This window comes from Lissotriton vulgaris, chromosome 1_1, assembly GCF_964263255.1.
Source record: "Lissotriton vulgaris chromosome 1_1, aLisVul1.2, whole genome shotgun sequence".
Classification (NCBI taxonomy): Eukaryota; Metazoa; Chordata; class Amphibia; order Caudata; family Salamandridae; genus Lissotriton; species Lissotriton vulgaris.
In genome coordinates, this window is record NC_141685.1 from 1113081658 (window position 1) to 1113107413 (window position 25756).

General features: G+C 44.9%; 1 protein-coding gene across 1 annotated transcript in view; it reads left to right on the plus strand.

The window, feature by feature from the left end:
- CC2D1A (coiled-coil and C2 domain containing 1A) overlaps window positions 1–25756 on the plus strand; it is a 205185-nt gene that overhangs the window by 173730 nt on the left and 5699 nt on the right. Inside the window, exons 25-26 of the mRNA XM_086963634.1 lie at window positions 7004–7067; window positions 7333–7459. Coding sequence (XP_086819760.1) covers window positions 7004–7067; window positions 7333–7459 — 191 coding nt within the window. The remainder of the gene's footprint in view (window positions 1–7003; window positions 7068–7332; window positions 7460–25756) is intronic.

Sequence of the window (25756 nt, forward strand, 5' to 3'; positions counted from 1 at the left end):
ACTCCTGAAGTGTTGGATTGGTTTGAGCTTTTTTTACAGGGTTTATTTTAGAGACCAGTCTGTCCTTCAAAACATTCTCTTTCATCATCAGCTTTGGGAAAAGGCTTTGCGGTAGCCTCAAATCTAAAAACAGCCATGAAAAATGTTTAACACCCCATTAATACTGTACAGATAGTGTAACATGCCAGTCTGATCATCTGTGGAAATTTTGGCAGGGGAGACAAATTGTGTCTAATAAAAACGCTATATGTTCGAGGCATGTGTGTCTGTAGATACACATGCTTTGCATAAGTTTGCCATCTAGTGTTGGACTTGGATGATTACAAGTTGTTTTAGTTTGAAGAAGTTTTTCGAGTCGCGAGGCTGCGTGGTGATACTGCACATGGGCATTGACTCCATTTTAGATTGTTTCTTTCTGCCGACTGGTTCGGATGTACTCTCTCGCGCTCCAGTTCAAGATCCTTTCAGGCTTCCTTCTGTTCGCCCGTAGATCTCTTTTTTGACGATATTGTCTTGATGGCGTATTCAATCTTGCATTCCTAGACAACAGTTTTACACATCCAGTTCTTCGACTTGCCTCGACCGCCTATGGGCCTTGACTGGCTGGGCCCTTTCCAATTTAACAGCTCTAACTGAAAAAAATGATCTGCTGATGGAATGCACTCCGTTCCACTTCCGTTCGAATTGTCATTCCAAATACCCTCACACTGACCCGCATTCGCTCTGTAATTTATGTCTGTCGCCTGACCATAAGGATGATGACTGTGAAGCCTGCCGATCATTCTAATCTAAAAAGACTCTTCGGAATCGGCACGTACAGTGACTCGAAATGCAACAAAGACAAACGGACGACACACCCAACAGATTAGGTTGACAGAATGAGGCAGAAGAAGCCTCAGCAGCCCAACAGGAATCCTTCTCCATCCACGAAACTGATTCAGAGTCAGAGCTGAGCAAGATCCAGTCATCCCGGAGGCTTCCGAGAAGTGTTGGACCATGAGAACACCTGCCCCTAATCCGTTGCCCAAAAAACCTGCTCCGAGCGATAAACTTGTTTATGGGCCACCACTGGACAAAGCCATGGTGCGCTTAAGTGCAGAATCTGATGCCCCACTCTCTTGGGCTCAGCGCCGCAATATCGACCTACAACAAGGGCTTCAACCTCCACCAAATCAGATTCGGCACAGATGCATCAGACATTCGGTTCTATACCTAAAGATAAAGGGCACAGTGCTTTGACACCGTCCACACTGGCACTAAAAACTAAACCACTTCAGGCACCAAAATGCTACACCTTCAGTCCAAATTCACCACCAGAGCCAATTCTCAAACCATGCAAGAGCACTTCAATCCGAGGCAAAAAACTTTACAAATTAAGCCCGGAACAAAGAAAATTATTCTCCAACCAGCAGCGCCTCAACCCTCTAAGAGACAATTGTCCTTTGAAGAGGCGTTTAATGCTCCAGCTCCCAAGAGGAAGAAAAAGGACATTACCACTAGCCCTTTACGCGTTCCTCTCCCTACCGCTCCAATTCCATCACCACCACCAGTCTCCACTCCACCACCCGCTTCACCACATCAATCTGAAGGAGGCAATTTCTCACTTCATTCACCAATATTAGATGAAAATAATAATATAGGAGATGACACACATCCAGGGTTTCCATGGGACACCTATGATGCAGAACAACAAGGGGCTACAGATCCAGATCTCTATCTTGCACGCCCAACCCCACCAGATGATGCTTCAGCTTATCTGGACTTAATAGCCAGTGCGGCACCGTACCACCAAGTCCCCCCACATAAGGACCGGATTCCTTGGTGGTAACCAATGCAAGGAAAAGGGCTAACTCACCATCAACTGGGGATGCACCTCCCCAGACAAACAGTCAACACTAATTGATGTCTCTGGGAAACTGGTTGCAACCCAACCCGCAGATCATTGTCGAATTGCCAACAGCCAAGCCCTTTTGGCACGCTATGGCCCACTGGGACAAAATGTATGAGCTCCTCCAACACCTCCCAGAGGAATACAAAAAAGGGATTATGAAATAGTTCATAAGGGGAAGTTGATCACTAATAAAACCATCAAGTGTGCGCTAGATTCCACAGACACTGCAGCGAGAGGCATCAATACCAGCCTTCTCTTGGTTTCGTGTCTCAGGTTTTAAACCTGAAGTACAGCCAGCAATACTTAATCTTCCCTTTGACAAGGAGCACTTCTTCGGGCCACAAGTAGATACAGCCCTTGAACAGATGAAAGAAGACACAGAGGTAGCAAAATCTATGAGGGTCTTCCAAACTCCTACTTATTGTGGGTCTTTTAGTCACCCAACTTTAAAACAGGGTTCCAGGTCTGCCTCTACAGACACTTACAAAAAAAAAAAAGGAACGTCATCCACCTCTCAAAGCTTCTACAGACGCTCTTATAAAGGCAACAGTTACAAGGGCTGTGGTCTCAGAAATTCTACCCTAACTGCAAATACACTATACAGTGACTTCCTCAACATTCCTCTTGAACATCCGTCACCTGTTGGGGGACGTCTTCAAAACTTTTACACTGCATGGAGATCCATCACAACAGATCAATGCGTGTTGGACATTATCCAACATGGTTACTGACTGGAGCTCATTACCACTTTCCAAAATCCTACCCAGCAACCACAAACTATCTGTACACCACCAAGCCCTCCTCCAACAAAACATTTCAGATCTCTTACTCAAAGGAGCCTTAGAGCCAGTTCAACTTCAACATCAAGGAACAGGAGTATATTCACTATACTTTCTCATCCCCAAAAAGGACGGCTCACTTCGACCCATTCTTAACCTCAGGCCCCTAAATCACTACATCCTGTCTGATCATTTCCACATGGTCACCCTTCGGGAAGTGATACCAATATTGCAAGAGGGCGACTTCATGGCTGCATTAGACCTAAAAGACCCCTACTTTCATATACACATCATCCCTCACACCGCAAATAACTGCACTTTGTCTTCCACGGAAAGCACTATCAACTCAAGAGTTCTTCCTTTCAGAGTCACCACTGCCCCATGGGTATTCACAAAATGCCTAGCAGTAGTGACAGCACTTCTGTGCAGACAAAACATTCACGTATTTTCTTACTTAGACAATTGGCTTATAAAGGCAAACATCTCTCACATTTGCAGCCAACTTGCACAGGAAACAGTCGCTCTATTACATCAACTAGGGTTCACTATCAACCTACAAAAATCCCACCTACATCTATTCCAATTTCATATACACATCATCCCTCACACCGCAAATAACTGCACTTTGTCTTCCACGGAAAGCACTATCAACTCAAGAGTTCTTCCTTTCAGAGTCGCCACTGCCCCATGGGTATTCACAAAATGCCTAGCAGTAGTGACAGCACTTCTGTGCAGACAAAACATTCACGTATTTTCTTACTTAGACAATTGGCTTATAAAGGCAAACATCTCTCACATTTGCAGCCAACTTGCACAGGAAACAGTCGCTCTATTACATCAACTAGGGTTCACGATCAACCTACAAAAATCCCACCTACATCCATTCCAAATTCAACCGTATTTAGGGGCCACACTCAATGTGCACTTGGGGTTAGCATACCCGAATACAAGCAGAATACAAAACATTCTGACCCCGGTCCCAACAGTTTCAAACCGGGCTTCAAGTCATTGTCAGCACATGAATGCGCCTTTTAGTCATGATGGCATCCTGCATCGCAATAGTCCCTCATAGCCATTTACATATGAGACCACTGCAAGAATGTCTCTCACACCAATGGACATTGTCATAGGGTCAGCTATACGATCTAATGCTGATATACAGCTGCACACATCACCTTTGCAGTGGTGAAACTCACAAAATATGTCCAAAGGGCGGCCGTTTCTAGACCCAGTTTCCCAAGACATTCTCACAGCAGATGCTTCACTGGAAGCGATGGATGGGGAACTCACCTTCAAAAGACTAAGGGCCCGATGTAGGTAATCTCGATTTACCTACTCTTAAATACCGAATCATACCGATTCAGTATTTAAGAGTAGGTAAATGGGATGTAGGTAATTTCTTTTTTTAAATTACCGAATCGGTAAGATTCGGTAATTACCGAATCGGTATTTACCGATTCGGTAATTGCCATTGATTCCTATGGGCCTTGAGGCCCATAGGAATCAATGCCAATTACTGAATCGGTAAGTACCGATTCGGTAAAATTACCAAATTTGCAAGGGGGACAGGGTGTCACTTTGACACCCTGTTGCACCCCTCAATTGTTCATGGGTGCACATGTTGCTGACATACATGCCCTTAGGGCATGTATGTCTGCAACATGGCACATTTTTTAAAGCAAAAAAAATGCTTTTTGAAGGGTTTTCATTATTTACCACCAACTTCTAGTTGGTGGTAAATAACAAATTCTTAAACCCTTGTAGCACTGATTACAGTGCTACCTACATGTTAAATTACAGAATCGGTAATTTTACCGATTCGGTATTTTACCGAATCGGAAAAATTACAGATTCGGTAAAATTACCGATTCTGTAATTTAACATGCCCCTACATCTCAATATCCAAATACCGGTCGGTAACGGCCGAAATTACCGAATTTCTGCCGTTAGTGGTGATTTGCGCTATACAAAAACATAGTAACATAGCATAACATAACAAAACCTTACAATTCAGGTTGTATGGGACTGGAAAATACCAGAGTCTCCATATAAATTACCTCTAGCTTCAAGCTGTTCACCTGTCATTGGAATCATTTGTGCCTTACCTTTAAAACAATGTTGTCCTAATCTGGACAGACAATATGAAAACCCTGCAATATCTACAAAAGCAGGGGAGACTTACTCTCCGCAGTTATCACACCCAGCCCAGATCATATGGTGCTTAGCTGTACATCACAACATTAATCTCCTGGCAGAACATATACCAGGGACAAACAATCAAGTTGCAGACCTCCTCAGCTGGACGTAGCAACAATTTCACGAATGGGAGCTCCACCCCTGAGTCCTCCCACTATACCTTCACAAGTGGGGATTCCTGCAAATAGACTTGTTCGCAACCCCAGAAAACGTGAAATGCCTAAAGTTTGTATTCAGGTTCCCACACCCACTGTCCATGGGAAATGCTCTATGGATGAACTGGTCAGAGATATTTGCCTATGCTTTCCCACCTCTCCCATTACTTCTATTTATGGTCAGAAAGCTCAGGCAGACCTCCTTCACCCTAGTTCTCATAGCTCCAACGTGGGCTCAATAACCATGGATCACTACACTACTGGAACTCTCCCAGTTTTCCCAGGAGAAACATCCACTCAACCCAGACCTTCTCACACAGAACCATGGCAAAATCAGACATCCCAATCCCAGGGAAATTAACATTGCCATATGGCTCCTGAATTCATAGAATTTGGGTATCTTAACCTACCACAACAATGTTTGGAAATTGTTAAAGAAGCTCCGAAATGGAAACGACTTGTTCTATACGGCCTGCATAAAAAAGTATACACTTTAAATGCACAGGTACAAACCATTATATGTTATCTGCTGCATCTTCAAACCTCAGGTTTAGCCTATACATCAATAGAGACAACACGTATCTTTATTCAAGATACCAGTCAGTAAAGCATTCATGGGGGGACTCAAAAGAGTAAGTCCCCCTACACTTCCACCGGGAAGTATGGAAGCTCAACATTGTACTAACAAGGCTCATGGGGCCTCCATTTGTATCACTATTCCTGCCAACTCCAAAACTGATCTTGGAAAGTAGCTTTTTCAATGGCTATTACTTCACTCAGGCGTATCAGTGAACTCCTGGCACTAACCTTAGAAGAACCATTCTTCCAGCTGCACCGAGACAAAGTAGTGCTCAGAACAAAACCCAAGTTTCTTCCCAACGTAGTCTCTCCTCTCCATATTTATCAATCAATAGAATTGCCTGTAATCTTTCTGCAACCTGATTCTGCTGCGAAAAGAGCTCTTCATACTCTTGACGCTATAAGATCTTTAAAGTATTATATTAACAGAAGCAAAACATTTAGGAAAACTAAGCAAATATTTGTTGCTTTATCACTTCCATTTAATTTCTAGACAGATAGTCAAATGCATTCAGACTCATTATAGTAATGCTAAAAGACTTTTACCTGTTTCCCCTAGGGCTCACTCTCCTTGTAAAATAGGAGCCTTTATTGCATTTTTAGGGAACATTCCCCTTGCTGACCGCTGCAAAGCAGCAACATGGTCCACACCTCGCACCTTCACAAAACATTACTGTGTGGATGTTTCAGCATGTCAACAAACCAATGTTGGAGAAGCAGTACTTCCTTTCAAACAACTGTAACCCCAACAGGCTAGCCACCATTTTGGGACAGGGACTGCTTTACAGTCTATGCAAAGCATATGTATCTGCAGCCACACATGCCTCAAACAGATTATGTTACTTACCCTGTAAGCATCTGATCTTGGCATGTAGTGCTGTAGATTCACATGTGCCTATCCTCCTCCCGGGATGCCTGTGTAGGTCACAGTTTACTGCTTTATTTTACTTTAAATCACATTACTAGCATGGACATCTCGTTAGTAATACTTACTCGAACTCCATTCTCACCCGCCTGCAGCGAAACAATGTAGTTGATGCCCAGGCACAGCATCACCATAAGGAGTCACACAGCCTCGTGACTCGAAAAACTTCTTTGAACAAAAACAACTTGTAATCATCCAGGCTCAACACTAGATGGCGGACTTATGCAACGCATGTAAATCTACAGCAATGCATGCCAAGAGCAGATACTTACATGGTTAGTAACATAATCCTTCTCTAGGTTGTTTACAAGAATATGATAAATATATCTCTGCCCAAAACCACCACTCCAGTTCCAGAGCCTCCTGGGGTTTTTCCCAGTGCCCTGTATGACCAATCCAGCTCTGGAAAGGCTCCTGTACCTTTAAAGTTATATGTACACATTACTTGGATTTCAGCTTATTTTTTTTTTCTTGGCAGAGTGGGATACACACTGCAGAGCCTGCATGTATTGGCCTTTGAGAGGGATCGGCTGGAGAAGAAAGTAAGTGGAACAGAAAATGACTTATAGGGAGAGCAGAAGGGTTAAAGGGATGGGAGTAGAACATGAGCAGATATTCTGCTGCTGCCATGTAAATATGTGTTCATGAATCTTGTTTCTTTCCCATGTGTGCATCTTTCTTGCTGCTGATGTGTCCTGGGATTTTAGGTCTTCCACCGATGAGTCCCTGGTGTGTTACTGACTCTCTATTGCTGTGCCTTGAGTGTGTTACCATCTCATTGAACCATGTTGTTTTCTCTCTCTGTAGATCCAGCACTATAAGCAGATGCAAAGCCAGCCCCCCAATGAGCTTCTGGACCAACACCGGGATATCATCCAACGCTTCCAGTGGCAGAAATCTCACCTGGAGCAGGGGGGGCCGGCGGCTAGGAAAGGTAATCAGCTTCCATATGTTCCCTGAACTAGCACATGCTCATCTATGTGCGTCTTAGGAGACCTCTTTTCATGGTTTGGATGGGGGAGGAGTTGATGTCTCACATACTTTAAAGGGGCTTTTATTTTAGTGCCTTAGCGTGGGAGTGGTACAAAGGACAGTGCCTCTCTTTTCACACTGCAGAGCATACATATCTTGTATTGGGAAAGTGCTCGCTCACTTGGGCATGGCTAACCCCCTTTTCTTCAGCCAGATCGCTTCTCTCTTCTGTGGGTCGGTCTATGGAAAACCTCAGTCTTCCATTCCGAGGCACAAACTTGCCTGTGATATCACAGAAAGCAGAAGTCCTCAATCTTTAGTACTTATCAAATTCTGAGGAGGGTTTATGTGCCCTTTTTAAACTTCCAATGCAAGCCAGACAAATGGTATTCACAGCTCATTTTATGATTTAGATTTTTTTAAAATATGCTTGTGATTTAATCAACAAATCTCCTGGATTTCCTTGATCTGCTCCTGATTCCTAGATTGCCTGGGTTGCCACTATGGTGGAAAAGGCTTTGCTTTTGACTGGCTGGAAGAATGATCCCGCTCTGTAATGCTCGTGCCGGGAGGTGGATGGTTGCATCACTCCGTGCATGAGCTGACACTTACATATATGGAACATCTGTTCTTGTGGGAGAGATTTGTTTTGGAGCGCATTTTGAAGAATTCTAGTGCATCATTCTATTGGGAATTTCAGTTTATCCAGTATTAAGGGTGTCTTTCATAGATTCACATACCTGAATCATTCCCCGTCGTCGAGACTGGAGTCTCCGGTACATAGAGAAGTAATGTCCTATAGACATATATAGAGAATAGTAGGCCTAAAGGCCTCACCTTAGTAACACATCCATGTCCTTTTGTAAAAAGGACCAAACTCTAGATAAGAGCCAATCAGCTATCACCTCCCTCTAGAACCTTCCTGGCAGGAGCTTCAGTCCCTCAGATTTTCTACCGCACGTTGTGCTAAGGGAGTCTCCTCTGAGCTCTGCTCAGATTCTGTGTTTTTTCACTTCATTAAATAACTTTGTTGTCAAGGTTTCTTTTCTACTATGGATTATCTTCAAATACGTTCTTTAAAGAAGGCCTGGTAAGGAAAGACTGCAAGGTATGTCGCACTTCTCAAGTAAGTTTTTTGAGAGGTCGTGAAGGGTGACTTTTAATATGGTGTCAAACACTAAGACCAGAAAGGAGGTTTTTTATTTTCTCCAGTGAAAGTGATGAGGCTTTGACCTCAACATCTAGGACATCTCAAAAGAGAAGAAAATCTCCTCAAACTCATTCCTCAGGGGAACGTCCTGAGAAGGCCCTCAAAAAGACCACTCATTGGTCTTCTGGGCAAAGTTCTTCAAAATCTCCTCACTCTGTGGAAAAGGAGAGTAAAGGACTTGCTTTTGGAGAAAAATCATGTAAAAAAGACGACTTCGGAGCCGTCAAAATCACCTCCTCTGGTCATAGGACCCTTTAGGAAGGCGTATTCTATACCTCCTGAGGTAAAGACCAAGAAGCCAACATCGTCAACGAAGAAACCATCCTCATTGCCTATTACAGCCTCTTCGTCTACGATGGCCTCATCTACGATGGCCTAGTCTACGATGGCTCATCTACAATGGCTCATCTACGACGGCTCGTCGACGACGACGGTGTCGTCTATGACTGCTAGTCTACGACGGCCTGTTTACGGCGTCGACGATGGCCTCATCTACGATGGCCTCGTCTACGATGGACTCATCTACGATGGTTTGTTTATGATGGGTCGTCTACGATGGCTCGCCTACGATGGCTCATCTACAATGGCTCATCTACAATGGCTCTCTACGACGGCTCGTCTACGACAGCGTCGACGACGGCCTCGTCTATGACTGCTCATCTACGACAGCCTGTTTAAGGCGTCGACGATGGCCTCGTCTACCATGGACTCGTCTACCATGGCCTCGTCTACCATGGCCTCAGCTACGATGGCTTGTCTATGATGGCTCATCTACGACTGCGTCGTCGACGACGGCCTCGTCTATGACTGCTCGTCTACGACGGCCTGTCTACGGCATCGACGATGGCCTCGTCTATGCTGGCCTCAGCTACAATGGCCTCGTCTACGATGGCCTCCTCTACGATGGCTCGTCTACGACAGCGTCATCGACGACGGCCTCGTCTACGACGAATCGTCTATGGCGTCGCCTACAACGGCCTCCTCTATGACTGCTCGTCTACGACGGCATAGTCTATGACGGCGATCTCGTCGACGGGCTCGTCGACGAGGGAAATTCCGACAACTCTGGAATCTCTTCTAATGTGGTAGAGAGGGCTGCTCAATGTTTTAAGATCTCAATGGTCTCTCAAGAACAGGTCTGCTTCTTGTAGGACTTCAAAGAACCTCTCAAGAAGGCTATACGGTCAATACCGATTATCGATTACCTATAGTCAGAAGGGGTAAAGGTCATGCAGAACCCCTCCTCTGTATCACCAGTGACACCTCAGTTGGATAAGAAGTATAGGGTGCCAGATACAGCACCAGCGTGTTTAACAGGATTCCTAAGCCGGACTCCGTTGTGACACAGGCGGCCCAGAAGACCTCCAGGAATCCTTCGGCCCCTTTGTCGCTTCCTCCTGATAAGGAGGGAAGAAGAGTGGACAACATTGGGAACAGGTTTTCCTCAATGTCGGCAATGAGGGTAAAGGCCGCGAACGCCCTAGAGCTCTTGGGACGCTATAATAGACAATTGTGGGCACACATAGCCCCATACCTGTCGGAGTTGCCAGATTCATCCAAAGAGGAAGTAAAGAGGATTCTGCTAGATAGTGAAGCATCGGCGTCAAAAACTATAGACTGCGCGATGGATATCGCTATGACAGGGTTCCGCCAGTTGGCTGGAGCAGCAGTCTTGCGGCTCCAAGGATGGCTAAAGGCAACCTCTTTCCGTCCTGAGGTGCAAACAAAGATTTTGGACATGCCATATGATAGCCAGTTACTATCAGGCACACAAAATTGACGAAGCAGACACTGCGAGAACTTTGGGCACTCTTCAGTATAAGAACCAGTCCTTTAGTAGAAATAGAGGAAGAGGACAGTCTTCCTACAGAGGAAATGATCAATACAAGTCTTCCTGCTCTTCAGGCCAGAGTAGACTGCAATACCAACAGCGCCAACAACAGCAAAACAAGCAATCCTCTTTTGGGAAGTCGTCCTTTCAAGGTAAAGGACAGCGGAAATAACAAAAATCTATGGCTGCTTCTACGAGAGATCTCTATTATGCTGCAAAAAGGAGCAATAGAGAGAGTACCTCCATCTCAGAAGGGGAAAGGGTTTTATTCCCGCTTCTTTTTGATCCCCCCCCAAAAAAAGACAAGAAGTGGAAACCAATCTTGGACCTCAGGGACGTCAACAAATTCCTAAGAAGCAGTCGTTTCGCATGGTAACGATCCAGGAGGTCTTGCAACTACTGTAAGAGCAGGATTTTAGGGCATCCCTAGACCTACAGGACGCTTACTTCCATATCCCAATTCACAGGAATCACAAAAAGGTACTTGCGATTTGCAGTAGCGGGCAGACACTTGCAATTTCGCATTCTGCCCTTCGGGCTCAAGTCTGCACCGCGCATATTCACAAAATGTCATACCCCGGTGGCGGCATATCTCAGACAGTGCCATCACCAAGTCTTTCCATATCTGAATGACTGGCTGGTCAAGGCTCCATCCTTAGAAGACGTGTCCAGGTCTTCCAACGCCTGTTTAAAGCTTTTCAATTGCTTGGGTCTCACCCTCAATCAGGAAAAATCGGTCCTACAACCTTCTCAGTGCATCAGTTTCCTAGGTGCAACCCTGGACACACGGTCAGCAAAAGCTTTCCCATCCAGAGAGAGGATGAACAAGCTCCTTGCACTAGCTGCTTTAGTAGCCTCGAAGAAAGTCTTGACAGTCCGCCTCTTCAAATCCCTCCTGGGGATGATGTCATCGGGTATCCTCCTGATTCCTCACTGTTGACTACGAATGAGACCTCTACAGGAGGCGCTCTCGAAGCAGTGGGTCTAATGCACAGGGTCATTCGACGACCACATAAAAGTGAATCCTCAGATGGTCGGAGCTCTGCAATGGTGGATGTCATCTCAAAACCTGTCTCAAGACTTGTCATTCCTGCCTCCGGCTGCTCCTCATGTTGTCACAACAGGCGCCTCCTTGGAAGGCTGGGGAGCTTTTCTGCAAGAGCTACAGATAAGCGGGAAGTGGTCTCCTATGGAGAAGAAACTACATATCAATCTGCTCGAACTGCGGGCAGTCTTCCTTGCCCTTCAAGCTTTCCTGTCAAGAATCAAAAAATTCCCTGGTGCTCGTCCGGACAGACAACACCACGACTATGCACTACCTCAACAAACAGGGAGGGACACGCTCGCTGACGCTCTCTCGCGAGTCGCAAAAAAATCTGGAATTGACTCATACTCTACAATGTAACCCTATGGGCGGAATATGTCCCAGACACGGACAATGTGCTCGCCGACGCGTTGGGCAGGCAGAAAACATTGTCGCACAAATTATCGACCAGATCTTCTCCAGATGGGGCACGCCGCAAATCAATCTATTTGCGACGAGAATGAACGCCAAATCCCCAAACTTCGCAAGTTGGCATCCCCAGTCAGGGTCTCTAGGGAATGCAATTTCCATCGCATGGCGCAACGTCTTTGCGCACGCCTTTCCGCCATTCCAGATGCTTTCCAGAGTCCTCAAGAAAATTTAGGTCGAGCCTTGTACTCTAATTTTAATAGCCCCAACTTGGTCGGGGCAACATTGGTTTACAGAGCTCCACCGTCTATCCCTGGAGCCGCCGATCCACCTGCGGCAGTATCCATCTCTGCTCACAATAAACAACAATCAAGTTCAACATCCAGATCTGAAGTCTCTCAGGTTAGCTGCCGGGCTCCTGAGTTCCGAGAGTTCCACAATCTGAATATTCCACAAGACTGTAGAGACATTCTTGCCAGAGCAAGGGCGGATAGCACAACCAAAACTTATTCCCTCAAATGGAAGCGCTTTTGTGTTTGGTGTGCAGATCAAGGCATTCGGCCTTTCTCCTCCTCACCGGAGCAAATCTTACCTTATCTATTACATCTGGCACAGTCGGGCCTAGCCCACTCCTCCATTAAAGTACACGTAGCAGCAATATCTCGTTATAAAAGAACTTCAACAAGTCAATCTCTCTGGTCAAGCAGGTTGAATAAGCAATTTCTAAAAGGATTATACAGATCTTTCCCGCCAGTAAGGATGTTGCCACCTACCTGGCATCTCAATGTGGTTTTTAAACAGCTCCTAAAGCATCCGTTCGAACCAGTACACAGAGCTGACCTAAAGTACGTCTCATGGAAAACAGCACTCCTTACTGGCGCTCACATCTGCAGGGAGGGTCAGTGAGCTACAGGCGTTTTCAATCCAGGATCCTTTTCTACAGTTTTAAAAACGACAGAGTAATCCTGAGAACCAATCCTAGGTTTATCCCAAAAGTCCCGTCGGACTTCCACCTAAATTAACCTGTGGTTCTGCGTTCCTTCTTTCCAAACCCAAGCACAGCAGCTGAGAGATCGCTGCATTCTTTGGATCTCAAACGATGCTTGAAGTTTTACATTGGCAAAACGAAAACATTCAGGAAATCTAACCAGCTATTCGTAGCTTACAGCAGACCTAGGAACGGTCTACCACTTACCAAGCAGAGCATCTCCAGATGGATTTCTGCAGCCATTGCTTTCTGTCATGACCAAGCTGGACAGCCATTGTATTCCAAAGTGAGAGCGCACTCCACGAGAGCTATGTCCACTTCTATGGTTCTCTTTGCAGGGGCGCCAGTCATTGACATTTGCAGGGCGGCAACATGGAAGTCGCAGCATACCTTCACTAGGCACTACTGCCTGGATACAGAGCTGATGAATGATGCAGCAGTGGGACAAACAGTGTTACGCCATCTATTTCAGTAAGGTGAGCCTTCCTCCGTCCCTCCATCCTACTCTGATATGCACATTTCTTTACTAATACTTATTGTGGATGTCTAATGATGGTTCATGCTCACTTGATGTATATTATCTGAGGGGGAACTGCTTACACTTACCTGCCGCCACCGCCGAGAGTCACAACACGCCACAGGTCCTTTGGAGGAAGCCGCCCACCGCCGAGAGTCACACCGGGTACAGCAAATCGCGTCGCCGCTCCGGGAGGACCACAACTCCCGGCAGGCACCGCGGCGGCGCGAAGGAGTGACGCGGAACGCGCCAGCAGGGCGCAGGGCGCCCGATAAAGGGAGCAGCAGACCGGCAGAGCGGGGGGAACTGCTTACACTTACCTGCCGCCACCGCCGAGAGTCACAACACGCCACCAGTCCTTTGGAGGAAGCCGCCCACCGCCGAGAGTCACACCGGGTACAGCAAATCGCGTCGCCGCTCCGGGAGGACCACAACTCCCGGCAGGCACCGCGGCGGCGCGAAGGAGTGACGCGGAACGCGCCAGCAGGGCGCAGGGCGCCCGATAAAGGGAGCAGCAGACCAGCGTCGCGGGACGCGAGCGGGACGCCCGGGGCGAAGCCCGGGCAAAGGGCGGGCCCTCTGTGGCCCTCCGGGGACCGAGGAGCCGGGCCGGGGCCATACCCTTTACGTCCCTCTATCCATCATTCGAGCAGCTTCTTGCAATGTGAGTGAGACCCTGTTATTTTATTTTCATACTTCTCGTATTAAGCTAGCATCTAATCAACAGCCACTATGACTACTAAAGTTGTTACTATGGACAATTTCCTTATAAAGAAGGTAGCGCAAATTAACAGTAACAGGAGGGCTTCACTGGGTCTGGAACACTCACCTGCTATTATTATTGCACCAGAACCCCCAGTAACTGTTTTTGAGAATCCTGTGGCTAAGGAACATTCGGTCCCTGCAGGCAAAGTAACCATTGTAACTGCCATGGTCCATGCAGGCCAGCATGATGAAATTCCTTGTGCTCCTGTTCCCACAGTATTACCCATATCACCTACAGGATTACATGATCGTGCAACTAAAGAATCCCCTAGAAAATTTAAGAAAGCCCGAGTGAGACGGAGGGGGAAGCAAAGTAAGACAAGTTGTACAATTACACAAGGAGGGGGGAGGGTGCCTGAAACTGCACCTCTACTTCTTGAGCTGAGATCTTCAAACTTGGGAGGAATGGGGGATGCTATTTCACAGAGCCGACCCACAGATTCCGTGATGCTTATTGATTTTTCACAATCAGGGATTATAGAGAATACTGGTAACTTTCCCCTTGATCCCACTATAATGAGTAAGCATCTCTTGTCTAGTACGCCAACTAGCCCATCTTTACTAGATTCATCTACAGGGAATGATAATGGAAGGCTATCAGGATCACCAAAAATGCCCATTGAGGCATCTTCTAGGTCATCTATCTCACCCCCCACTATAAGAACAAGTAAAAAAAGGGGGGGTGAGCCATTGTGTAATCGACCTCGGAAGATAAGGAAAGGGGTAGTTCAGACCCCACAGTCACATACTGGGCAAACTTTATTAGGCGAAGAGGCCATGTTGGCCAAAATTTTAGAATTAATCAGGGGTGTGATGCAACCGATTTTGGATAAGACGGATCTAATGTCCACACACTTGAACATTATAGAGAAAAAGGTTGAACAGAACTCCCTCCTTTTACATGACCTAATAAAAGGCCCGGGAAAAGCTAAAACGAATCCCACAGTTAAGACTAACCCTCCTGTAAAATCTAATGCTGTAACGACCACTATAACACCAGCTCCTATAACTCCAGTAGTTAAGAAACCAGTACCCGCGTTAAAAAAGAAATCAGTGCAAGAAAAGGGAAGAGTGGGTAGCCCAACGATTTTGCCATTAACTCCCACGCTGCAACCGCCTGTGATTCAGCCGGCGGCCTCAGTAATTGAAGAACAAACCCAAAAATCTGGGGGAGTTCAAAATCAGGGAGGCAGAAAAGACCCTTCAACAACTAATCCGAGAAATAAGAATCCACCAACCACCACCTTAGCAAAAACGAGCCATACTATAGACTTACCCCCAGATTCTGCCCCTTTTGTCATTGTAATGGCAGGGGTTCCAGAACTTCCTGCAGGTAAATGGGAAGATCATGTTGCCTTACGGAACAAGGTCACATTCTGGCTCCGAGACAACAGACCGTTGCCTGCATCCATCAATGGAGAAATCCTAACTGTAAGGCGTGCCCACTGGGTGGGAGTCAGACCTAAGGATAGAAGTGGTGACGTGATAGTCATCAATTTTAAGGATTATAGGGCCGTGAGGCACATTGGAGACTGGTTCGATGCTAGTAGCAGCGATGCCATCTCCACACATCTTTTATCCTATTTTTATCCCTATGCACCGTCAAAAGATTCTAACAAACAGGGTTGGAATAGGCAGCCATTTAAGAAAACATTATACCGACAGCGGGGTCTTAGACAAGTGGGACCATGGGATATGCCCGGTATAATGGGGCCACCACCTTTGATGGGTTATCCTGTTTATGTAAATGCTCAGGACCCCCATATCCACATGCAAAGGCCGGAGGAGTCCTATCCCAGATACCGGGTATCAGATTATCAATACCCCCCTATAAACAGCCTATACCCACCACACCCCAAGCCCAACCTGCTGCAAGGGAGGCCATGGAATAATAGAGAGTTCCACCCATCCATGTACAATCTACCTATTCAAAATCGCTTCCAGATTTTTAATGGTCTGGACGGGGTGGATTGACAACAAGCTCAGACATCCCAAGAAAATTTGGTTGGGAACAAGTTTCATTCTCCAGTTTTTCACCCCTTGATTAAGGACATAGTTCCCCTTAAAATCACTGAGATTGTGAGTGGGATTCCCCAAGATCTGCCAACTTTACAAAAGGCCCCTAATACTGACAGTTTGTTACCATGCAACAGTAATACCCTGGAACAGATGCAACACCCCATAGTTGATATCAATATTAGGGGAGGGGAACAGGCAGGTGAAGGCCTGGCCCAGAAAGAGAAAGATCCATGTGCACTGTTGTTTTGGAATATAGCAGGGTTTAGGCAAAAAATCACAAATCCAGCCTGGGAGTCAGTAATAAATGGTCAGGATATAGTGGCCTTGCAAGAAACTTGGATACAGGAATCAATCCATGTAAGTGGCTATAGAACCTTCTTTACACCAGCTGTTGGAGGTCATTTTGGAAGAGCTAAGGGTGGGCTGACAACGCTTGTCTCAAATCAACTTAAAATTAAACAAGCTCATTGCCATTTAAACTCCTGTTATTTCCAAATTATAACCCTACGGAATCATAAAGGAGCTGTAGTGTTAATTATTAATTTTTATAACAATGTCCCGAAAGATGATATTCTGGTTGTAATGAAGCAGCTTAAAGATGAAATTCAGTTAGAGGTAGACAGAAATGAAAGGGAGCTGATAATCATATGGGGGGGATTTTAATTGTTCATTATGTACTAAAAGGAATCAGGGCCTATGTGGCCTAATGATTGAGAGAGACATGCACTTGACACACTTTGATCACACCCTGATGGGGGACTTACTAAATGAACTATTATTCATGTTTGACTTGGGGTTTGCCAATGAATCTGCCCCAGAACCCACACCCTTTGCTCCGACTTTCGTTGGTAGAGGCCTATCGACAACTATTGATTTTATTATTACCTCCAGTAACCTCAATCATAGACTCATGGGGGTTACGAACATCCAACTACCCATAAGTGACCACCTTCCACAATCTGTTAAGGTAGCAGATTTGTTCCCAGACCCATCGACGGCCGCGCCTCTTATAGAGACAGCGGTTGATGTTGTCCTTGGGAGACAAAACGGGTACACACTTAAATGGAGTAAAATAATCCCCACAACCTTTTTTGAGAAACTATGGGAGATGTGCTCAAATAGTTTTATGATTTGCCTAAGTGAGAACTCTACTAACGATCAAATTATTGAGCACTTTGGAACAATAGCTACAAATATAAAAAGTAGCCTAAGGGTGGAGGCAAAACGCAGAGGCAAGGGGCCCAAGAGCTGGTTTAATACTGCATGTACAAGGGCTTTGAAAAATTTAAAACAGGCAGTACACAGATGCCCTAGGGATAAAAATGAAATAAGAGAGTGTAGGAACACATATACTCAGGCCCTGAAAGCAAGGAGAACCGCATTGAATAAGGAGGCACTAGATTCCCTCTGTGAGGCCTCGCAATCTAAAGATTCTGTTGCATTTTGGAAAGCAATTAACACTCCTTTCCCCTATGAAACCCATAAGGCACGAATCGAGATTGCAATAGATGAGGACAAATGGGTAGACCATTTTTCAAATCTCTATAAGGCACAGGATGACATCCATGGTGGGGGTATTAACTCTAGCCTGGAAGCACAACAGAGTTACAACTTGATTACAACAATTGATGAAGTGCTTTTAGCCTTGGGGTCAACTAAATGCGGTAAGGCTGCCGGACCTGATGGGATTCCGGCAGACCTATTCAAAGCGAATATTGAAATCTGGGGGCCAATGTTAGTACAACTTTTTAATGCAGCTCTCTCATTGGGTCTAAAAGAATCCTGGTTCACCTCAATCATTGTCCCGATTTACAAGAAGGGGGATAGGAACAGCTGTGCCTGTTACAGACCAATCTCCCTTCTTGATTCCTCTGTAAAAATTTTAGGACGTGTTGTATTGGCAAGACTCCAAAGCTGGGCAGAGGAAAACGATATTATTAGTGATTTGCAATTTGGTTTCCAAAAAGGGATTGGCACAATTGAGCAAGGGTTAAACCTAATGCTTTTGCAGCATAAATATATAAGGATTAAATCCGAACGCTTGTATTTTACTTTTGTCGATCTTTCCTCAGCGTTCGACTGTGTATCACACTCTAAACTGTGGGATATAATGAAAGGTTTGGGAGTGGACAAAAACATTATCTGTTTTTTGAGGGAACTCTACAGTGGAGCTACAGCCTCTGTTCGTTATGGCAGGGGAGGAGAATGCTCCAGGCAATTTAGTATAGGTCGTGGAGTGCGGCAAGGTTGCGTACTGGCACCTTTTTTATTTCTTCTTTATATCAATGGTCTCGAGCGTCACCTGCTGCAGGAGTGTAGGGATATGCCCAGGGTGGGGAGGAGGGAAATCCCTGCGCTCATGTATGCGGATGACGCAGTACTTATGGCACGCACTCCCTGCGCTTTACAAAAACTAGTAGTTAGCTTTGAGAAATTTATGCTGAACCTGGATCTACTAGTAAACTGTAGTAAGACCTTCACAATGAATTGTGGCCTAAAACCAGGTAAATTAATGAAGCGTATTTTCTTAAACAATGTGCCGCTGGATAACACCCCAACCTTTTCTTATTTGGGCATTTTATTCCATGAATCAGGTTCCTGGACAAGCGCTATTAAGGCTAGAACTCTTTTATTCATGAAAACGATCATGGCTTTACAGAACTTTGTTAGGAAACTGGGCAGGAAACCAATAAAAGAAATGTTAACCATTTACAAAGCTACATGCCTGTCTGTGGCTATGTATGGCTCAGGTCTATGGGGATATGCAAATGTTGATCAAATCCAGCTGGTAGAGAATAAATTTCTGAGGGGAGTTCTAGCAGTTCCACAGTGTGCAGCCACATTTAATTGTCACGCTGAACTCGGCCAACCCTACATAACGGACATTATCAGAATCCAACCTATCCTATTGTGGCACAGGGTATGGACTACTAACGAATGCGTTATGAACCGTGCCCTGCTACGTGACACCCTCAGTTTGGACCATGCGGACAGAATGGAATGGTTGAGCTATGTAAAGCACTTTTTGACCGAGATTGGTCTACATTCATATTTCTCGGACCCAACCTCAATGGACACTATTCCTAGGAAGTTACTAAAAACTATCTGCCTGGACCACTTGCTGGATAAGAGGAAGAGAGTGGAAATTTTGAAATCCACAGTACACTCGCACCTTCCTACCCTCTGTGAGACTAATACTGTACAGCCATATTTATCCCTGCCCATGACTAACTATGATCGTTTTCTTTTAACTCGTTTTAGATTTTGTATATTTTTTAGATTAGTGTCTTTTCCATGTACGAACTCTTGGACTCATATTTTGCCCACCTGCTTATGTGATGGTACATCGCAACAATCTGATATTCATATCCTTTTCTTCTGCAAATTTTATACTGCTATACGTAGGAAAATTATAGTCCCTTTTTTAAAAAACATCAATTTAACCAGATGTCGCCCAGCTTTTTTAGAAGTACAGAAAATGGACACGATTTTAACTGTTACTGTGATTTTAAACTATTTAAAAAGTGTTTTTAAATTCAGGAAACAAATCCAAATTGAAACATCATAGACTCCCTATCGATCTACCTCACTGTACTACTAATCATGAGAAGTATCTATTGTAATTACTGTACTACTGTATTTTGTTTTGTGTTTGTTACTTTTATGGTTATTTGCTTTTAACCGAATAAAGTTTATTGACTTTGACTTTGATATTATCTGAGGACTTGTATATGCTGTTCCATCAGAAATGTGCACTCTGCATTGCTTGGTACTCTGATTCAGGCATGTGAATCTATGAAAGACACCCATAATACTGGATAAGAAATGCGTTACTTACCTGTAACTGCAGTTATCCAGTATTGGTGTCTTTCATAGATTCACATGCAACCCTCCCGCCTTCCCTGGAAGGACTCACCTAACTCTCTCAGTGTCACGCCTACTTAGCTTAGTGCATACGAAAATCTGAGGGACTGAGGCTCCTATATCTAAACAAAGAGATTCTATCAATGTGTGGACATGTATTTTATTTGTTGGTTTTACAGTGATGAGAAAATAGTGAAAGTACTCTCTCTTAGGGTGATAAAGATGAGAGCACTGTGTGCTTTTTAAAATACCCCTCACACACTAAAAAAATCCAGTAGTGTCATGCTTCATCATTGGGGTCTTCCCGTCCCTCTACGGGGCGGGGCGTGCTACGACCTGACCGACTACGCGGGAGCACTAAAGTGGTGACAGGACTATGTGATGGTGCAAGGTGTCAGTGAAAGTGTAGGGACCTAACAATGTGTGTGAGTACAAAAATTAAAAATCCTCTGGCTAGTAGAAAAAAACAATTTATTAGCTTCTCTAGCTGGGGACATTAAGAAGGGGGTTTTGGGGTTGAGCCGATCGCTACAACCTGGTCTACATGTTTCGTAGGCAGTCCCCTACTGCCTACTCATCAGGACCTTCTACTGGTCCCTACGGGAATAAGCTCAGTTGCTAAGTATTGTCAGCCTGTCTTCCTAAAAACTAACAGTAAAATTCCACTGCTAGTTTTATGCTTCAGGGCATGAGCTGGCCCCCTGGGAAGCAAAAATTGTCAAAAATAGGTGACCCAAATATGGTCCCTGTAAAGAAAAAGGGAAAAAAAGGGAGACACAGATATTTACATTTATAGCTGTGAATTTTGCGCTTTCATTCTTGTTTGCGCCACAATTTCACTCATCAAATCCATTCACCCATTATACAGAGAATGACTTTTGAACTTTTATGGACAGAGTGATGGTTCAGTCTGCCATCCCCTGGCTGTAAGTAGGTGATACCTAACAGTGGACAAAAAACACACAGATGTTCATAGTAGGAACTGTGGTTTGTCACTGCGCTTACATAATTATCTGCGCCACAATTCTTCATTTCAAATTTCATTAGCCCATTGCCTAAAGCCCTAATACAAGACTTTATGGACAGAGTGATGATTCAATCTTCCATCCCCTGCCTGTCCGAGTAAATTCCCGAACTTGTACGCGCCCACTGTAATTTGGGCTGGTTCTATCTCCACACACACACATCAACGCGACTCAATGCATACAACAACATTTCACAGGATTAAAAAAAGAGGAACCCGATCTTTCATATTAGTCATAAGGTTACGGTCAATGAGACAATAAAACAATGAAAGTCCCCACAAAACAGGGCGCACCCCTGCGTTAGAATGGTAACCATACATACTGTTGTGGCAAGTACGTGGTGCCCCATGAGCTGACAATCGGTAGGATTTCACCGCGGCGCTCTGCAAGAAAGAGAGCCACGCCCTTAGCGTTTTGGTCGAACTGCTTGGGAAGTGGAAAAAAGTGTCTCAAAACCCACTCGTTTTGAGACCTGGGGTAAGGGTCTGTAACTTACTTTGTCCGCATAATCACTAAGTCTTACTTCTACCGATGTTGCCGCTCTGCTGAATGCTCGCGTGTTAGGAGCACTGGATCATTTAAGCGTCAATGCGCGCTGGTGCCGGGTGTGTCTAAACACTAGCGCGCTAACCCAAAATGGCTACCCGTAATGGAACATTGGAGGGTCAAAATGCGGAAGTCTCCCTTCTATGTCTATCGTTACCCACGGTAAAGTGAATTTGATTGCTGTTCATGAATTATGGCAGGGAAGGTTGTACTTATACTGCACAATGACAATCTTAATGCAGAACAGATCACTATTCACAAATTATGACAGAGGAGATTATTCAACAGAAAAATAAAGCGGAAGTCATAATATTATGAAAGGGTCACTAGTGGTGGACCAGGATTGGGAGGTATTGAAGTTCTTGCAAGTTGCTGGAAACATGTATGAAGAGTAATAAAATTTAGCTTGGTATTTTTACGCAGTTCTCTACCTTGAATTATTAAAGGTGTACAGATTAAACAGCGAAATTCGCTGTGGAATATATTTATGAAAATCATAATTATTAGGTGGGTTGAGACTTGACCCCTGTGCTAAGGTTAAGCACAGTAGTCATACACCCGTAGTGCTGTATTCCAAAGGGGGTGGGTTCCACATGCCAGTAGAGGACCTCTGTTATTATCTTTGCCACGATTGGGGATGCCTTAGAGAGTGGGGGTTCTTTAGGGGTACGGGGGTTCTATAACTGGCCCCACGGAATTTCATCGTTCAACCCATTTTTGTTGGACTGGACACGAAAAACCCATCTCTGTTCTTTTTCAAGGAGATGTCTTTCGTTGTCAATCTGTTCAATTACAGTCCACAGTATGTCTTCAGGTTTGTGACCACTTACCAAGAAGTGGTTTGTTAATTTGGTACTGGACTTTTTGCACTTGATTGTGCTTTTGTGTTCACCTATTCTTAACTTCACTGCCCTGCTCGTCATGCCAATGTATTCGAGTTTGCAGGGGCATGTGATAAGGTACACAACATTGGAACTATTGCAATTGCTGAATGTTCTTTGTTCCCATGTTGTCCCGTTGTTGAAGGTCAATTTTTTGCTTTTCCTGGTCAGGCAGCATACCTTGCATCCACCGCAGGGGTAGTGCCCTTGTACAAAGTTAGGATTACCAGTGTTGTTCACCCTGTTGGCCTTTGGCCTAGTATGGACCAAAATATCCCTGACACTCTGTGCTCTTTTGTGCAAGAACATTGGTTTTGGAATTTCCAGGCCCCCGCTGTTAAGGATCTTCCAGTTTTTGTTAATTATTTTGCTCACCTGGTCAGAGTTGGTGTTGTACGTGGTCACACATATGGGTCTCTGCTCTTCCACTTTTTTGACTTTCTCCTCCAGGAGGCTTTCTCTGCAATTGTTCCTTGCTCTCTTATAGGCTTGATCAATGATCCTTGATGGATAGTTCCTCATTTTCAATTTTTTCTTTAGCTCTTCTGACTGAGTTTTAAAATTGGCAACTTCCGTACAGTTCCTGCGAAGTCGCAAGAACTGGCCGTAGGGGAGGTTATCCCTCAGGTGTCTCGGGTGAAAGCTCTGATACATCAAGAGACAGTTCTTGGAAGTACTCTTAAAGTGAGTTGTTGTCATCAATCTGCCATTCTTGGGGAAGATGTTCAAATCCAGGAATACCAGGTTGGTTTTTGTTGTGACACTGGTGAATTTGAGGAATTCATCCTGATAGTTGAGCCATGTCAGGAACTGTTGGGCACTCTTATCATCGCCATCCCAGATGATAAGGATGTCGTCAATGTACCTCTTCCAGGTCAGGATCCTTGGCCGGAAAGGGTTAATGTTGTTTAGTATTTTTGTAACCTCCAGATGGTGAACATAGAGACCAGCTATGCTTGGAGCAAATGTGCTTCCCATGCTGGTCCCATGCTTTTGGAGGTACAAAGTGCCGTTATACTCAAAGAAATTCTCCTTGAGAGCCAGGGTGCAGCATTCCATCACCACGTTTCGTGGTGTTTGGTACTCCCAGTCATCTGTGAAGAGGACATCCTCAATTATCGCCAGTGTTTCATTGTGAGGCAAGCTTGTATACAGGCTCTCTACATCACAGCTAATTAGTAGCTGTGTGTTAGGGTCAAATGACACTTCTTCGAGCAGATTAAGTACATCTTTCGTGTCTCTGAGGTATGTTGATGTGCTTTGTACCATTGGACGCAGGGATGCATCTGCAAACCTAGAGACTGGTTCGAGGACCGACCCGATCCCCGATACAATCGGTCTGCCCGGTGGATTCACAAGGTCCTTGTGGATCTTGGGTAGGATGTACAGGTAGGGGGTCTTTGGGTTTTTTTGACACAGAAATTCCCCTTCTTTGGTGGTGATCCAGTCGTGCGACAGTGCCTCCTCAACCATAGTCTTTATCTTGATTGAGATCCTCTCAGTTGGATCTGATGAGAGTATTTCGTAGTTTCTCTTGTCCTGTAATAGCCTGGTACACTCCTTGTCATATTGATCTATATTCATTAGTACCGTTGCACCCCCCTTATCTGCTGGTTTTATGACCAATTGTTTGTTGTTGCTTAAATCACTTCATTTGATACATTTTGGAAAACGCGTTTCTGCGTTGGGTCGAGAGCTTCCAGATCTTTCATGACAGCTTTTTCGAAGGTCAGGAGTTCTATGGGGAGGGTGTACATCCTACCCAAGATCCACAAGCACATCAACATACCTCAGAGACACGAAAGATGTACTTAATCTGCTCGAAGAAGTGTCATTTGACCCTAACACACAGCTACTAATTAGCTGTGATGTAGAGAGCCTGTATACAAGCTTGCCTCACAATGAAACACTGGCGATAATTGAGGATGTCCTCTTCACAGATGACTGGGAGTACCAAACACCACGAAACGTGGTGATGGAATGCTGCACCCTGGCTCTCAAGGAGAATTTCTTTGAGTATAACGGCACTTTGTACCTCCAAAAGCATGGGACCAGCATGGGAAGCACATTTGCTCCAAGCATAGCTGGTCTCTATGTTCACCATCTGGAGGTTACAAAAATACTAAACAACATTAACCCTTTCCGGCCAAGGATCCTGACCTGGAAGAGGTACATTGACGACATCCTTATCATCTGGGATGGCGATGATAAGAGTGCCCAACAGTTCCTGACATGGCTCAACTATCAGGATGAATTCCTCAAATTCACCAGTGTCACAACAAAAACCAACCTGGTATTCCTGGATTTGAACATCTTCCCCAAGAATGGCAGATTGATGACAACAACTCACTTTAAGAGTACTTCCAAGAACTGTCTCTTGATGTATCAGAGCTTTCACCCGAGACACCTGAGGGATAACCTCCCCTACGGCCAGTTCTTGCGACTTCGCAGGAACTGTACGGAAGTTGCCAATTTTAAAACTCAGTCAGAAGAGCTAAAGAAAAAATTGAAAATGAGGAACTATCCATCAAGGATCATTGATCAAGCCTATAAGAGAGCAAGGAACAATTGCAGAGAAAGCCTCCTGGAGGAGAAAGTCAAAAAAGTGGAAGAGCAGAGACCCATATGTGTGACCACGTACAACACCAACTCTGACCAGGTGAGCAAAATAATTAACAAAAACTGGAAGATCCTTAACAGCGGGGGCCTGGAAATTCCAAAACCAATGTTCTTGCACAAAAGAGCACAGAGTGTCAGGGATATTTTGGTCCATACTAGGCCAAAGGCCAACAGGGTGAACAACACTGGTAATCCTAACTTTGTACAAGGGCACTACCCCTGCGGTGGATGCAAGGTATGCTGCCTGACCAGGAAAAGCAAAAAATTGACCTTCAACAACGGGACAACATGGGAACAAAGAACATTCAGCAATTGCAATAGTTCCAATGTTGTGTACCTTATCACATGCCCCTGCAAACTCGAATACATTGGCATGACGAGCAGGGCAGTGAAGTTAAGAATAGGTGAACACAAAAGCACAATCAAGTGCAAAAAGTCCAGTACCAAATTAACAAACCACTTCTTGGTAAGTGGTCACAAACCTGAAGACATACTGTGGACTGTAATTGAACAGATTGACAACGAAAGACATCTCCTTGAA